Source organism: Lepus europaeus, chromosome 3 (genome assembly GCF_033115175.1).
Source record: "Lepus europaeus isolate LE1 chromosome 3, mLepTim1.pri, whole genome shotgun sequence".
NCBI classification, from domain to species: domain Eukaryota; kingdom Metazoa; phylum Chordata; class Mammalia; order Lagomorpha; family Leporidae; genus Lepus; species Lepus europaeus.
The window spans coordinates 147,091,205-147,109,012 of record NC_084829.1 but is presented as its reverse complement, the minus strand read 5'-3'; the positions used below and the strand labels follow the sequence as shown (position 1 = coordinate 147,109,012).

Below are 17,808 nucleotides of genomic sequence, written 5' to 3'. Positions count from 1 at the left end.
AGGAGAAAATAATTTATAAACAGTTTAGTAAAAGTTAAATATTTTCAAGGTTGCTGGTTCTTTGAAATTGAATAATTAGCCCTCTTTCTTGTTTCATTTGCATTTATAGTACTAAGCAATGAAAATTAATTTAAAACCCTGCAACCAACTCCTTACTAAAGCAGAAAAGGAGTTTGAAACAAGACCTACCTATTTATACAATGTAACAAAGATCTACTGAGTGCAGGCACTGCGCAAGGCGCTATTCTAATTGCTGGGATTGTATCAGTGAACAAGCAAAGCCATGACCCACACTCCAGCAGTTTAAAATCCACCTAGGGAGACAGTCCATTGAGGCAGGTGTTCTAGTGTAAAAAGGCATTTATATAACCAGAAATTTGCTTAGTTGTAATACCATATCCAGCAATTATTCAGGTTAGGTAATGCATATTTTTAAATATCATTGAATATCAAAATGAATAGGTAAACACATTTAGTATAATTTTATAAATATAGAATTTTAAAAGCCATTTCTCAGCATATGTCAAAAATATAGAACATAGCCTTTAGACATAATTAAATGACTGAAGGCAATTATTCATAAGTGGTTTTATACACTGTAAACAAAGAATATATACAATGCTCTATCATAAGAAATATGCTGGGGCCGGCGCTGTGGCGTAGCAGGTTAAAGCCCTGGCCTGAAGCGCCAGCATCCCATATGGGCGCCGGTTCAAGTCCCAGCTGTACCTCTTCCGATCCAGCTCTCTGCCATGGCCTGGTATAAGTCCTTGGGTCCCTGCACCCACGTGGGAGACCCAGAAGAAGCTCCTGGCTCCTGGCTCCTGGCTCCTGTCTTCGGATTGGCATAGCTCCAGCCGTTGCAGCCATCTGGGGAGTTAACCAGTGGATGGAATACCTCTCTCTCTGTCTCTACCTCTCTCTACAACTCTGTCTTTCAAATAAATAAAAATAAATCTTTAAAAAAAAGTAGTATGCTAAGAGATGGGACTACCAGAAATTCTGTACACATTGTTGTCCATGGGCCAGCAGCCTGGACACCACTTTTGTAGAAATGCAGCCCCAGGGCCAGTGCTGTGGCATAGTAGGTAAAGCCACTACCGGCAGTAGTGCTGGCATCCCATATGGGTGCTGGCTTGAGTTCCAGCCGCTCCACTTTTTTTTTTATAATTATTTTATTTATTTAAGTGGGCAGACAAAAAAGCTGTCTGCACCTTAATGTTTATTGCAGCTCAATTCACAATAGCTAAGACCTGGAATCAACCTAAATGCCCATCAATAGTAGACTGGATAAAGAAATTATGGGATATATACTCTATAGAATACTATACAGCAGTAAAAAATTAAAAAAACAAACAACAACAACAACAACAACAAAAAATGAAATCTGGTCAATTGCAACAAAATGGAGAAATCTGGAAAACATCATGCTGAGTGAAATAAGCCAGTCCCAAAGGGACAAATATCATATGTTCTCCCTGATCGGTGACAACTAACCGAGCACCAAAAAGGAAACCTGTTGAAGTGAAAATGGACACTATCAGAAACAGTGACTTGATCAGCCCTTGTCCTGAATGTTGATGAACAACTTAATACTTTATCACTTTTAGTATTTTTTGTCCTACTTAATACTATTGGTTGAACTCTTTAATTAACACACGATTAGTCTTAGGTTTTTAAATTTAACTGAAAAGTGATCTCTGTTAAATATAAGAGTGGGAATAAGAGAAGGAGAAGATGTACAATATGGGATATGTTCATCAGACTTGCCCCAAATGGTAGAGTTAGAAACATGCCAGGTGATTCCAATTCAATCCCATCAAAGTTGCATGTACCAATGCCATCTCACTAGTCCAAGTGATCAATTTCAGTTCACAATTGATCGTAATGATAGGATTAACAGTAAAAGGGATCACATAAACAAGACTAGTGTCTGCTAATACTAACTGAAAGAATTAAAAAGGAGAGAACAATCCAACATGGAAAGCAGGATACACAGCAGACTCATAGAATGGCAGATGTTCTATACAGCACTCTGGCCTCAGAATCAGCCCTTAAGGCATTCAGATCTGGCTGAAGAGTCCATGAGAGTATTTTAGGCATGGAAAGCCAAGACACTCTGGCAAAAAAAAAAAAAAACCTAAATGAAAGATCTCTGAGTGAGATCCCAATGGAAAGAGCCGGCCATCAAAGGAGGTACCTTTCTCTGAAGGGAGGAGAGAACTTCCACTTTGACTATGACCTTGTCCAAATAAGATCAGAGTCAGAGAACTCAAAAGGCTTTCATAGCCTTTGGCAACTCATGACAAGAGCCTAGGGTGATTACTGATGCCATAAACAAGAGTGTCAAATTGTTAAGTCAACAACAGGAGTCACTATGCACTTACTCCTCATGTAGGATCTCTGTCTTTAAAGTGTTGTACAATGTGAATTAATGCTATAACTAGTACTCAAACAGTACTTTACACTTTGTGTTTCTGTGTGGGTGCAAACTGTTGAAATCTTTACTTAGTATATGCTAAATTGATCTTCTGTATATAAAGAAAATTGAAAACTGGCTGGCACCGTGGTTCACTAAGCTAATCCTCCACCTGCGGCTCTGGCAGCCCAGGGTTCTAGTCCCGGTTGGGGCACCTGATTCTGTCCCCAGTTATTCTTTACCAGTCTAGCTCTCTGCTGTGGCCCGGGAAGGCAGTGAAAGATGGCCCAGGTCCTTGGGCCCTACAACTGCTTGGGAGACCAGGAGGAAGCACCTGACTCCTAGCTTTGGATCGGCGCAGCACGCTGGCCACAACGTGCCAGCCATAGCAGCCACTTGGGTGGTGAACCAATGGAAAAAGGAAGACCTTCTCTCTCTCTCTCTCTCTCTCTCTCTCTCTCTCTCTCTCTCTCTCTAACTCTGCCTGTCAAAAATAAACAAATAAATAAAGATAATTGAAAATGAATCTTGATGTGAATGGAATAGGAGAGGGAGTTGGGAGATGGGATGGTTGTGGGTGGGAGGGATGTTATGGGGTGGGGGAACCACTGTAATCCATAAGCTGTAATTTGGAAATCCATATTTGTTAAATAAAAGTTTAAAAAAGTACAACTAAAAAAAGAATTATTTTATTTATTTTGAAAGGCAGAGGAGTTACAGAGAGAAGTAGAGCTAGAGAGAGAAAGGTGTTCCATTCCTCTGGTTCACTCCCCAAATGACCGCAACAGCCAGAGCTGAGCCGATCTGAAGCCAGGAGCCAGGAGCTTCTTCCAGGTCTCCCACATGGGTGCAGGGACCCAAGGACTTGGGCCATCTTCTACTGCTTTCCCAGTCATAACAGAGAGCTGGTTCAGAAGAGGAGCAGCCGAGACTAGAACCAGCATTCATATGGGATGGCAGCGTTGCAGGCTGGGGCATTAACACACTGCACCACAGCACTGGCACCCCAGTCGCTCCACTTCTGATCCAGCTCTCTGCTATGGCCTGGAAAAGCAATGGAAGATGACCCAAGTCCTTGGGCCCTGCATCTGCATGGGAGAACCAGAAAAAACTCATGGCTCTTGGCTTTGGATCGGCACAGCTCCAGCCATTGTGGCCAATTGGGGAGTAAAGCAGCAGATGGAAAACTTCTCTCTCTCTCTCTCTCTCTCTCTCTCTCTCTCTCTCTCTATCTCTATCTCTATCTCTTTCTGTCTCTCTGGCTCTGTCTCTCTGTAACTCTGCCTTTCAAATAAATAAATAAAATCTTTATAAAAAATAGAAAGAAAGAAAGAAATGCAGCCCCATAGATCTGCTCAACAGGACCAAGAATCTGCAATGTAACAATTCTGCAGCTGACTGGCATGCACACTGTTGAAGCAGACTCCTCTAGTGCATTCTTCTGCACCCTGAAGAACCTAAAAACAGCTTACTGAAAAGGAGACTCCAAGCACTTCAAAACCAATCACTTGGTATTTTTTTTCATTGTTTAAAAAAAGAGATTTCTTTTCAGTTAAGATTTTACTATTAAAATGTCAGATCAAGGATAGTCCACATTAACTTCCCTTTCAGTGTGTACCCACATAGAAAAAAAATGAAATTTGCTTTTTCATGGTTTCAAATCTGACATTTCTAGCTAAAGGGGGGAGGGGTAGTTAATTCTCTTAAAATATAAATGCATATTGCCTCCTTTATTCTCTGTGATTTAATGAGTGCCTATTAACAGGATGAAAAGATGTGAAGCTTCTTTTTCACAACTCATCCTACATCAAGCTCAGTTTATCAGGTTAAAGCATGTTGCCCTTAGCTCAGACAGAAAGATGATGATTAAGACAGCAGCATAGGTATGTCCTGAGCCCACACAGAACCCGAAGCGAGACTGACTGCCAGACTAGAAGCAATTATGGTCTGAGAAGCACATAAGGAGAGCACCAGGACAAGTTAGAAGTGGGCAGAAAGCAAGCTCTCTCTCCATTTCTCACAGTCACTTTACAAAAGGCTTTATTTTCCCCTTGGGATGAGAACAGGGGAAAACAGGAAGAAAGCTGTTAAAAATTCCCAGGGGCACAGCAGCCCTGCTCAGCAATGAAGGTGGAAAAGAGAGAGAATATTTCAGCTACATTCACCGTGCCAAAATGGAGAAAAATACCCAAGCGTGGCTGCAGAGCCGGCTGCAGAACGCCTGCAAGTCGCAGAGTCATGGGCACAGCATTGAGACAGGGAAAGGAATTTTTCATCAATCTGAATGAACATGAATTCTCAATTTTGTGACTAGCACTCAGGGATTCTTCTGTACACCACAAAATTGTTCTCCATTTTTCAGCCTATTAGACAATAAGTGCAAGATATGCCTTCCCTTCCACATTTAAAAAACAAAAATGTTTCAAACTGCCATTACCATCTGCTTCAACAACATATAGAAATTTCAGTAGGGATCTCTACCTATAAGGGGGTCATTTCCATTTTCACATACAAAAGCAATGAAAAAGTTGATGCAGGAGCCAGCGATGTGGTGTACTGAGATGCTGGTATCCCATATGGGTGCCGGTTCCAGTCCTGGCTTCTCCACTTCTGATCCAGTTCCCTGCTAATGTGTCTGAGAAAAGCAGCAGAAGACATCCCAAGCCCTTGGGTCCCTTCACCCATATGAAGACCTGGATGAAGCTCCTGGTTCCTGGCTTCAGTCTGGCCCAGCCCTGGCCATTGCAACCATCTGGCGAGTGAACCAACAAATGGAAGAACCCTCTCCATTTCTATCCTTCTCTCTCTGTAATTTGGACTTTCAAATAAACAAATAATTTTTTAAGTTGATGGAAAAATGGGATTAATTTTTTATTGAAGATTCCCTTGCATATTAATATATTGCCTGTTCCCAAAATAGAGGCATTTTATAATAGTAAAACATACAAAGAATAAAATAATGGCACTGAAGTAAGGGGGAGAAGAAGCTCTGCACGTAAGCTAGAACTTTTTTTGTTATTGTGCATTACATGTAGTTTTGAGCTTCCTGGTAGGCAAGAGAAAAACAGAAAACCCAATACTCTAATGATCAATTAAGATGAGCCACATATATTCTTCAAGAGAAACAAATGGCTTTCCAGAATTAAAATTGAAAAAGAATCTATTTATAAAAGTCTTTATGCAAGGGGCATTCAACAAGATAATAAGCAATAGCTTCAGCTAAAAATAGTGAAAATTATACAGTATTATTTACATTTACAATTCTTGTTCTGATCTTCAAGAAATGAGAAAAGGGAACGACTAACATGCAATTTATAAAAGACAATTCTAGAGAAGGAGTCAGCAAAGTAAGGTATGTAAAATTTGCAGAGGTTGATAATGATCCTTTAGAAGATCTTTTTAAATATTAATTTCCCCATCTGGCTTTTTGGCAGGATGTGGATAAAGGAAAATTTTAGGCTGTGGTTTCTGGTGAGCACCTGTTAGCCTGTGTAATTAATGAAAGAAATATTCTGATATTTTGGACATGGGGCAAGCAGGTAGCCAACTAAATGCACTGCTGGGAAAGCTGATACTCCTTGGTTGTATCTGGGAGAGCACACTACTGGATAGAATATCAACTGGATCAACTGATTCTACTAGACATACGTAGTTTCCAGTCTCAGGTGAGCCCCATAATGTGTTCTATTGGTATTTTTTAAATATTTATTTATTTATTTATTCAGTTTAAGGAATTTATTTGAATGAGAGAGAGAGATCATTCTTCCATCCACTGTTTCACTCCCAAATGCCCACAACAACCAGGGCTGAGCAGCTCAAAGCCAGGAGCCAGAAACTGAGTCTCCCACAAGGGTGACAGGGGCCCAAGAACTTGGGTCATCATCCAGTGCCTTCTACAGTATATACAGATCATGGAGCTGGATCAAAAGCAGAGTAGCCAGGCTCTTTCCCAGATGTAATGATATCACCACCCTGAGAACATCCTTGTGTTCAAGGTCATCTCTGCCATGGTGTCTTCTGGCATCTTCAACAATCTCACTTCATCAAATTTCCTCTTTCTACTCATCCTTTTGCACCAGTCTTAATACCTGCGTAAGACTTTCTCATCCTAGAGAATTTCACTCATTCAGAAGTACATCTTTCTCTAGCTACATAGCATATCTCCCTCCCTCCTTTCTCAGTCTCTAGGAACAATGTGCATACTAGTATTCACCACTCCCTCCTGGCCTCTGCCCTTCTTGTGCATTTAGAAATTGGAGCAGTAGAAGCTCGGAGAAAGTAGAAACTATTTGCTATGATCTGAATATTCTCCAAAATGCATGTTACAAATTAATTCCCATTGTGTTTCTAAAAAGAGGTGATGCCTTTTGGAAAGTGCTGCTCTCGTGAATGGAGTTAAGCTTGTAGAAAGGCTGGAGGGAACTGGGGTAGGCCTTTTTTGCCTATCCATTTGTGCCATGTAAAGACACAGCAACAAGGCACCATCTTCAAAGCAGAGAGAGCTTACTAGACCCCAAACCTGACAATCTAGAGCTTTGATCTTGAACTACAAGCTTCTAAAACAGTGGAAATAAATTTCTGGTGTTAATAAATGAAATTACCTGGTCTTGAGTGTTCTGTTACAGCACCACCTACAGACTAAGACGTTACCAATACAGAACACCGTCTCTGTAGTCTCTTCTCCCTTTCCTCACAGCTTCCATGATCATTGCTCTCTTCTCCTCTTGGAACTCTCTTCCTTGACACCTGGTTCTTTCCTTGTCCTTCCTCTTTGTCTTTCTACTGTTATGACTGTCGTTTCTTCTTTACATCTCTGGGTCCTTTCTCATTTTTCACTTTTGTAAAATTTTTCATTTGATCTTTTCTTATCACGCTATATCCTGCTTGTTGGCAATCTCACCAACACTTCCAGTTTTAACCACAGCTATTTGCTGAGAAATCTCAAAATACCTCCTTTCCCAGATATTTGTCCTATAAAATCTTTCAATTTCATTGCCCCATTGATATCTCAATCAATCTAAGAGTCTTTGTCCCCTAATTTATGCTTCCTTTTTTATTCTCTGTTTATTGCTATAGAGTACAAACCTGGAAGCCATTCTAGACTTCTTTTTCTCCTTAGTCCTCACAGCAAACTAGTCATTAAATCCTAGTCTCTCTTCTACTTGATTGTCAAATCAGTTCTTTCCTTTACCTTTCAACTGACACTTCCTATAGTCAAGTTCTCATCATCCTCTCACCAAACTTATAATTAATTAATAATCAAGTTGATTGTTTGATTAAATTGATATTTCTTCATTATTTTCCCCAAAGATAAGTGGCCTCCTTGGTTTCGAGTGCCCCTTCCAACATAGAAATTGGATTATGTTTCCTCCACACTTAATTATTCTCTAGCTCTGCATGTTTATAATATAGAACCCACATTTCTTGACTTGGAGCAGGCATTCTGTGCAAAAATTAAGACACCATTTAGGACGCCCACATCTCATGTCTGAGTGTCTGAGTTAGAGTCCTGGATTTGTTTCTGCTTACAGTTTCCTGCCAATGTGACCCAACAATGAAGCTGTTGGGTCAAACATCATTCTTCTATAGCACATTGTCACTGTTCACTAAATACCAATTAATATCTTAGAAAATTAATTTTATGAATTTAACCAATTTAAGATAAGAAATCAAAGATTTGACAATCTAGGACCATTTTGGATAGGAATAATTGCCTTTATTCAGGCAGCAGGATCACCACTATCTCCTGACAAATATAATAATATATATTCATGAATATTTTGTATATTCAAAAATCTCTATTAAATGGAACACTCTTTAAAAGAAGTTAAGAAACTATATAATACAGTTTGTAAAGATCACCATATAAAACTATTTTCATTATGAAAGATTGGAGTGTATTTATTTATTTACTTGAAAGGCAGAAAAACAGAAAGGGAGAGAAAGGAAAAGAAAATACAGTGTTCTCATCTGCTGGATCACTCCCCAGTTGCCCACAATAGCCAGGAGTGGGCCAGACTGAAGCTGGGATCTTGGACTGCATTCCAGATCTCTCATGTAGGTGGCTGAGACACCATTATTTGAGCCATTACTTGCTGCTTTCCAGGGCCAGGGGTTGAGGGGTAGGCATTAACAGGAAACTGGAATCAGAATTTGAAAGAGAACTCAAACCCAGGCACTTCAATATGGGATGTGGATGTCCCAAGCAATGACTTAACCACTGTGCTATATGCATACCCCAAAACATTGGTGTTTAAATAGGTCAGTTCTCAAGTATGAAGCAAATAAATAGATTATTTAGAAATCAAGAATATAGGATTATGGGTAAGTAAGATTTTACTTGGAGGTGAACACTTTTTAATCACAAAGTAAATACCTCATGACTATCCTTGGCATTTCTTTTCGGTCAAAGTTCAATCAAATTGAATTTATTAAATCCATGATTGAACTCTTTAAACCAAAAAAATCAAGTGTTTGAAACTTACTTATCACACACCAGTTAATTATAACCAAAATTCTCCAGGAGGTCCTGGATTACATAAATGAAAATATCTTCAATTCCTCTATGATTGTCTCTAAGTCTTTACCATATCAAATAGTTTTATGAAGTACTCCTTTGGAGCATTTTTCATACTTCCAAATTATTTTAACACCTAAAGTTTTACAGTAAGCGACATTTTTAAAGTTGATTTTTCCAGTTTCCACCCAATAGATCTAGTCTGCACAATTCAGTAAGAATTCATTTTATTTTAATTATCTTTGAATCATGTAAAAATCTTCTTGGAGATGAGCAAGAGCAAGCATTTGGTACAGCTTTTAAATAGCTACCTGGGATGTCCTCAGCTTATATCAGAGTTCCCTGGTTCAAGTCCCTGGATCCTTTGCTCCTGATCTTGATAATGCATACTCTGGGAGACAGCAGATGACGACTCAAGTACTTGGGTACCTGCCACACACATGGGAGATCTTGAATGATCCAGCCCAGGGTATTGCAGGCATCCAAGGAGTGAACTAGCAGATGGAAGATCTGTCTCTGTCTCTTCTGCCTTTATTTAAAAAAAAAAATAGGAATGAAAAGAAAAGAAAATAGAAAAAGCTGACAAGCATGGAAGTATACCCTCATGTTTATAGCAGCTCAACTCACTAAGAGGTATGGAATCAAAGCAGATGTCCATAAACTGATAACTGGATAAAGAAAAAAATGTGGGGCCAGCGCCATAGCTCAATAGGCTAATCTTCCGCCTGCGGCGCCTGCACAACAGGTTCTAGTCCCAGTCGGGGCGCCGGATTCTGTCCCGGTTGCCCCTCTTCCAGGCCAGCTCTCTGCTGTGGCCCGGGAGTGCAGTGGAGGATGGCCCAAGTGCTTGGGCCCTGCACCTGCATGGGAGACCAGAAGCACCTGGCTCCTGGCTTCAGATCAGCATGGTGCGCCAGCCACAGCGCACCGGCCACAGCGGCCATTGGAGGGTGAACCAATGGCAAAGGAAAACCTTTCTCTCTGTCTCTCTCTCTCTCTGTCCACTCTGCCTGTCAAAAAGAAAAAAAAGAAACAATTGAGGGATATATGCCATATATATGTGTATGTATATATATATATATACATATATATCTGTGTGTATGTGTGTATATATATATATATATATATATATTTGATGGAACTCTATTCAGCTGTAAAAAAAGTGTGAAATCCTGTCTTTCACAACAAAATGGAGCAACTGGTAATCATTATGCTTAGTAAAATGAGACAGTCTCAAAACAACAAACATCATATGTTTTCCCTGATTTGTAGTAATATATATAGTACCAAAAATGTTATGTATATTAGCAAAATAGACATATTGAGATTTGATTATTGTTTATAGCCCTTGTCTATAGTCTTGATGAACAGCAGTTTTGCTGCTTACCACTTGTTGAACTCCATTTAGTCAAGCATTAAACTTGTGATTATAAAGTAAATTGAAAGTGTGCCATTGTAAAAATTGAAAGAAAGATAAGAAAAAAGGAGAAGGGAAGATGGAAGTGAAAAAGGGAGTGAGGGAAGATAGGTTGGGAAGTATCATTATGCTGCTAAAACTGTGTATATGAAATTTGTTCCCTTTATATAAATTTAAAAAGTAAAAATAAATAAATTAAATCATCTTAGACATATCTTTCTTAAACACAAAACCCATTTGAACATGCTTCTACATTTGCCAGCACTTGTCACTTATGTACATAATGCTCATGGAATCACAGACTATGTATCAGAACTCACTCTGTCTTTGATATTGGTTCCTAGCTCACAGTCTCCACTTCAGCTAAGCATTTCTGATTATTTTTCCTGCCATGGGGACACTTTCAATGTACCTTCTAATTTTCACAACTGCCTTGTTCCTAAACAAAACACTAACCAAAATTCCCTTTTCTCTAGGTAATTACACCACCACTATTATCATTCCATGTTTCCGAAGCATTGATTAAAAATTCATGTTTCTAAATGTCTGCACATTACTAGATAGTAATGGATTAGTTTTACTTATGTTTACATGTGTTCAAATTGCACATGTGTAAGCTAGTAACTGACACTAAATCTTCAGATTTCTAATATATAGATTTTATGCATTAAATCTTCAAGCAAAGTTGAACATCTGCTTGGATAGCTTTTAATTTAATCATCTGATAGTTATTTCTAAATGTACAAGGTGATATAAAAGGCAAGGGGAAGCATATTGTCAAGTAAATTCATAACATGCTGAGTGATCACCAGAATTATTCAGGAAGTGGTTTGCTGATGAGGGAGTATGGGACTTTGCCCTTGACCCTATTAATCAGTTCTTAATGTATATTATTCAGTCCTAATGATACAAAGCTGCTATATTAAGTCAAATTAATAAAAATTCCAGGGCCAGGAAGTGTGCCATAGTGGGTTGAGCTGTTGCCTGTGATGCTGGCATCCTTAGGACCACAGGTTTGTGTCTTGGCTGTTCCACTTCTGATCCAGCTCTCTGCTGATGAAGCTGGGAAAGCAGCAGAGGATGGCCCAGGTACTAAGGCCCCTGCTACCCATGTGAGAGACCAAGATGGAGTTTCTGGCTTCTGGCTTCTGGCTTCCTGGCCCAGCCCCAGTATTGCAGCTATCTGAGGAGTGAAGCAGCAGATGTAAGATCTCTCTCATTCTGTGTGTGTGTGTGTGTATGTGTATGTATGTGACCCTTTCTCTTTTCCAAATACATCTTTAAAATAAAATAAGATAAAAATCCTAGAACTTACTTATATGTTATAAAGGCAAATTTAAGTTAATCATTTCACTATTAAAAGAAACAAGTTAAAATCGTATTGTTGGATTTAATAACACCAGCAATAATAACAATATTAATTCTTGCCAAGGCATAAATGGAAAGAAGCTTGCCATAACACTAAAACACAACTTTTAAAAGATTTTGGCACATTATTTGATCCAAGAGGTATTTGAGTCAGCTATGATGGCGAAGGACTAAAAATCATAATATACAGGTGAAGGAATTGGTGAGATACAGTATAAAGAGGACAAGAGTCATTGATGACAAATATCACAAAGAAGGGGAGTTTGAATTGTTTTAGTTGAAGCCCAGTAGTTGAAGGAGAATTGGCTGAAAATTGAGGGAGTCAGAAAAACTAAGAGTCAGGTGAAATTCCGTTTTTGAATGTAACTACTATAGTCTCCCTGCTCCCTAGAAACTCTAATCAGAATTGTAAAACACAGGGCATGAGCAAGGATGTGATAGTATTGTTTTAAGCATCCTTAATTGGATGACCTAAATAGTCTTACAACATATTCCCATTTTTTATTATGTAATAAAATAGAGCAATTCATTAAAGTAGCTTCCTGTGAAATGGGTTACAATCAAGTGAAACAGATACAAAGAAAGACATTGGTGCAAATATAGGAAATATGATATTTAGTAGAGAATAAGTAACTGCAGTAGCCAAAGTCCTAGTAAGCTTATGTGTTTATGTCTTAGGAAGATTTTGATCTGATACTATTAGACTTTTAAATTAAGTTTCATGTTAAGCAAAATAAGGTTTATAAAAAGAAAGGGATCAGATTATGAAAAGAACTCAAAACGTCCATTTCAGATTATATGAAAGAAAATGTCAAGGAAGAATTGCACCACAATGAAAAGCTAACTGTAAACAAAAAGACCACCTTTGTATGAATATGTTTGAAACAAAATTAGAATCATTAAACCCTTTATCTTATTGATATTCACTTGACTAAGAAAGGCTTAAATGAAAATAACAACCAAAAAAATCTTTTTGAAGATACAAACCCAAAGAATATTCTTTACTGTACATGTTCAATGCTTTGAATTTTAATCAATCAGAATTATTTTAAAGTGTTGTTTTCTGTATCCTTTTTAAATGATAAACTCAGTTTTTGATGAGGAATCTGAATTGTATCAGAAGACTAGAATTTACTGTCCTTGGCCCAGATACTCTTCTCAGAAGTAGGCTATTTTTGTGCTCTATGCTTAGCATATTTAAAGATACACATTCCAGGTGAGTAGCTTGTTCCAAAGTGCACTTGAATTTTGTTTGCAGATGAGACGCTATTTCTTCAGTGCCTCCCTTCCCCCTTTGACAAGTCTATCTCAATACTCCCCTCAGGAACCAATCATGAACAATTTCTGAAGAGTCGACAGTTGATAATTTCATAAGCACTGATGGTCTTTTATGTCAGGTAAACTGCCAGTTGTGGCTAGAGAACAAATGTAGCACAAATATTGTAACACAAAATTGAAAAGAATGTAAAAGAATATAACAAAATTCTAAGTCATTTCAAAAAACAGAAAATATCTCTCTTTCACATAAAATAAAGTTATACAGGAATATTTAAGCAATTGGGGCAAAGAATAGATACCTCATGTAAGATCTTAAAGTCATGAAAATTAACTACAACAATGAAGGTTCATATGTCTAGTGACTTAGTCTTATTGATAGTAATCATACCAGGCTAAGTTCTAATAAAAAAAATGATGATAAATTGACTATGGAATGATGGATTTGGAAAGGAGAGGTGAAGGTCACTGACGGTCCTAGAATTTCCTATCTCCAAATTGCCACTATGCAGACAAACTGGCTTCCTTCCTGAGTAGTGCCCAGATGGCAGAGACAACATTGATATGTGGCCTTAGCTGCTAGTTGACAGGGACCTGTCACCAGTAGGTGACCCCATCAGTCTGAAGGCAGAAAAATTACTAAATGAGCCAAGAAAATGCCTATAGGCCAGTATACCATGGGTCCCTGAGAAGCAGGAAGGCAAAGCCTCAGGAAAAATGAATTTTTAGTTGGAGTTTACACAATGTAGCTTGTGTAAACTGCAAAAATTATTTGCAGATAGAAGAAAATAAAAACAATCTAGTTTTCACAGATGTTATGTCTAATAAGACAAGTTTCTAATTCTCTTTGGGAAGAGACATTCATATCACATATGAAAGGCACAGTGAGTGGTGGAATCTCTTGGCAATAAAATAAACACTGAAATTAATGATAACACTATTCTAGGTATGCAATCCAGTCTAGAATCAATGTCTACAATTGTATGAAGATATTTTCTCTGCCATACAACATTAGTCAGAGGGTAAGAAGGAAATAAAGTAACGTAAACTAATACATGGATGAAATAATCATTCCTTCCTCAACAAAATTAACAAACACAAGTCTAACTAATTTTACAAAAATATAATTCTAGTTGTTAGACAGAAACCCCTAGTAGAAGTTATTTTTTGCAAAGTGGTACAATCAAAAAACAAATTTGGGGTTGAGGGATCATGGTTATACTCCTATCCTCCCCCAAAATAACATAAACTTGTAATAAAATATAGAAAATAAAACTACTGTATAAAAATGATGAAGTATTATTTCTTCCTAAATAAAAACTTTACCATTCAGATATCAATAATCAATTGCCTAGCTCAATAGATGGAGAATTATTAAATATTTATATAAATCACAGTCAATCTATGCTTTATCATTTCTTTTGCAGAGCTCTCTACATTGTTGTTATTTGAAACATTTTGAACTTGTACTTTCAGGATGTTCCATCTAAGACTAGAGAAATCCATACTAGACACCAGAATATAGGGTGAATACTAAGCAATAAAGGTAAGGAGTTAACTTCTGAACTTAAATCTGTGTCTTGTAAAAGGAATGAAGTTTTGTTCACAGAGGCAGGAATGAAGTTTTGGTAAGAGAGGTAGGCAGATCATCATTAAAACTCAAGATTTAGAAACATGACTCAGGTTCTAGAAGTCTTAATAGTGCAGCAAAAAGAGTTTTTTTTTTTTTTCCCAAAAGCAAAATCTGAAATTATAATGTATGATTCCACATTGTTTTTGGTTATTCTGAAAATTCTGACCCCTTTATCAGTTAAAGTATCTGTTTTCACTAAAAATAACCATAGAACCACTTCGGTAAAAATATTAGTTAATTTTCACAAACAGACCTCACACCAGTAACTGAAAATTGTGCAAATATTAAAAGAATATGGAACCATGCCTATGGCCTTTTCTTTAATACTTTGATTTTATGAAATTTTAATGCAGAAATACCCTCAAGATTCTCTTCCATATGCACAAATAAATGTGGATTGCCCCAGACCTTAATTTATAACCAGGACCCAGTGTCTTCATAAACCTACTGCGAGACTTGAGAGCAGATGAGCTCAAAAATCTCATTCTGCCTAAAAATCTAAACTGGCCAAGGAGAAGAGAATAAGGGAACTGTTTAAGACATTATTTGAGAATTCACTTCTATATGTCTCAAGAAAAAAACTCAAAGCTATTAACCTCAGGTAAATCTATCTCATTTTAAAAAGTCGTTTTAAACCTAACCTCTGCTATCCTTTTATTTATAATTGGTCTTACTTTAAATCCTAATGAGCAACATCATTGTATTAGAAGAAAAGGACTAGAAACCAAAACCCAGATCCAAGAGATCATCATTGCTATTCCTCATAAGATAGATAGATAATTAATTATCTGTGGTTGGAAGGGGGATTCTGGATAACGTTAACAATTCAAGTAAGGAAAAAATAGTTTCAGTCATTTACCTGTCTTTTGCATCTAAGGTGCCTCAGAATTAAGAGCCTGTGTCTGATACACTGAAGGAGATTGATGCTCATACATCCACAGGGAAGTTGAGGATGTGTAAGAAGGGGTACAAAAGGACAAAGAAACACCTTTAGCTGTTCAAGACAGATTCAAACGTTCAAGTCCAATTGATGTGACCCTGCCTTCTTTTTGCTGATTACTCACACTGAATTGACCTATTAACCTTGGAAAAGCATACCCAGTCACTGAAGGGTATTATAACCCCTCGGCCAAATGAACCGCTCAAACTGAAACTCAAAATATGGGGTTAACAATAGCATATGTCTCAAATCCACAGCTGGACACCTTGCATGGAGAATTGGATATCGTTTCTGCTCTGTCCCCAGAAACTCCATGGGATACAGTTTCCCTGCACTGTCACTGTAAGGGAATGAAGGCAAAAGGCAATGCCTGAGTGTGTGTGTTCTGAGGTGAAGTGTGTTTCTCAGAGTGCTAGAGATAGACAGCGACTGTGCTACAATCCCAAGAGCACATCATGCAACGCCCTGGCTTTCTCGATACATTTCCTTCCCAGATGCAATGCCTACCTTCCGTGTGGACTGCAGAGACATAGGTCCAATTGTAACGCTTGACTATATCAAGCATCGCCCTCGCCTGCAATGTGTCGGAAGGAACAACTCTCAGGAAGTATTTGTACAAAGTTTTGTCACTCAGGTCGATGCTGGTGGCGGAATACGCGATCTGGGGGATGTCAAAGAGCTGGAGCAAGTTCTGCACTTGAATGGCCACGGAGCTGGAGCCTGGGCCTATCACGCCCGCAATGGGCTTCTTAGTTCTGCCTGGGGGGAGGGACTGGCCTTCAGGCAGGCACCGGTTGAGGCCGTCCTTCTCGTCCCGAATGGAAATCAGAGAGTCTCGGATGAACTCGATGCTCTGTTCCAGAGCCACAGAGGAGTGCCAGCAGGAGTCCCGGATCTCACTGCCCAGGGTGATGTTGGGCAGGAGCACCGGGTCCGCATTGATCTTATCCAGCGTGTGGAACATGGCCTCCACCCTCTGGATGCCATACTGCTCCCTGATCTCCCCACACTTTCTCTCTGGCACCTTCTCCGCTGGAGGTTGGTGGTGCACGGAGAAGAGCGCCCCAATGATGACATCCCCGTCCATTCTGGCCACCGAGCGCTGAGACGAGGCTCCCGCCAGCAACACTCTCCCGCCGGGGTGTCTGGGGAGAAGGGACATCTCCAAAAAGATCGCTGGGAAGAAAACCAAGAGGAGCCTGACCATGGTGCTGGAGACGCGGTCCGCAGCCCGCCAGCCGCGTTCCCACGCTGGTCCCGTGCGCACACCTAGCAGCGCGATGCTGCCGCTCCCGGCTTGGTCGCTCAGGCTAGCGCGATTTGTCCAAAGCCTTGGCCACCTCCACCACCGCCTCCTTCCGTCTGCCGCCACCTCCTCCCGATCCTCCACCGCAGCCTCCACGCCCCGGGGGCGTTTTTAGGAGAGTCAGAGTTCCCGTTCTTCACAGGTGCATAAAGGTAAATTGATCAAGGGTACAAAGACAACGTTCTGTTGGCAGCTGAGAGCTGGATGCTGCTGGAAAAAAGGGGGAGGGGGAGAAAATCAGAGCCCCAGCATCAGAGGACCTGGGTAAGAACACTGGGGTCAATGATGTTAATAGTTGCCTCATCCATTCTATTTCAGCCCATTCTGGTTTGGGCCGCAGGGCCAGCCAGAGATGCAGCTCTGGTCAATGAGGAAGGCTGCGCTCCTGGGTCCCTGGCGGCCAGAGCCCGGCCGACCTGTCCCCTCCTCCAGCCTCCATTCTTTTCTCCATCCCCAAATACTCACCGTACTTTCTGACTGTGGGGGTGGGGGAAGGAAAAAGGGGGGTGGAGGAAGGGAGAAAAGAGGAGGGGAGGAGCTAGGTCCTCAAACCTAAGAGAACTTTCCGGATTTGAAGAAATCAACTTTTTCCCAGAAGAAAATTTAGAAACTCATCTTAAAGATGCAAGCGCCACTTTAAAACGTACATAAACAAGGGGGCACATCTTTTGTTTTAATTTTGAGGTCTTGGAGAGACCCTGATCCACAATACCAGCAGTAAATATAAATTTACCAGCTTGAAGAAATCCCATATTAGTTACTAAGGCAACGCCTGGCCAAGTCTCCGCTCGTTGGAGTTTCATATGTTTCCCAACATAAGAAATCGGGCTTACTGTCATGTGGACAGGTGCAGACAGCGGTACCTGTTTCCCCAGATGGGAGAGGGGGTGGAGGGGCTCCTGCCCCTGCCTGCCTATCCTGGGACCTTTTGAC

General features: G+C 39.7%; 1 protein-coding gene across 1 annotated transcript in view; it reads right to left on the bottom strand.

Annotated features, from left to right (window-relative positions):
• GRM1 (glutamate metabotropic receptor 1) overlaps positions 1-16,776 on the bottom strand; it is a 428,308-nt gene extending 411,532 nt beyond the window's left edge. The window contains 1 exon segment of the mRNA XM_062187757.1: positions 16,077-16,776. Coding sequence (XP_062043741.1) covers positions 16,077-16,776 — 700 coding nt within the window.
• Between the last annotated feature and the right edge of the window lie 1,032 nt (positions 16,777-17,808).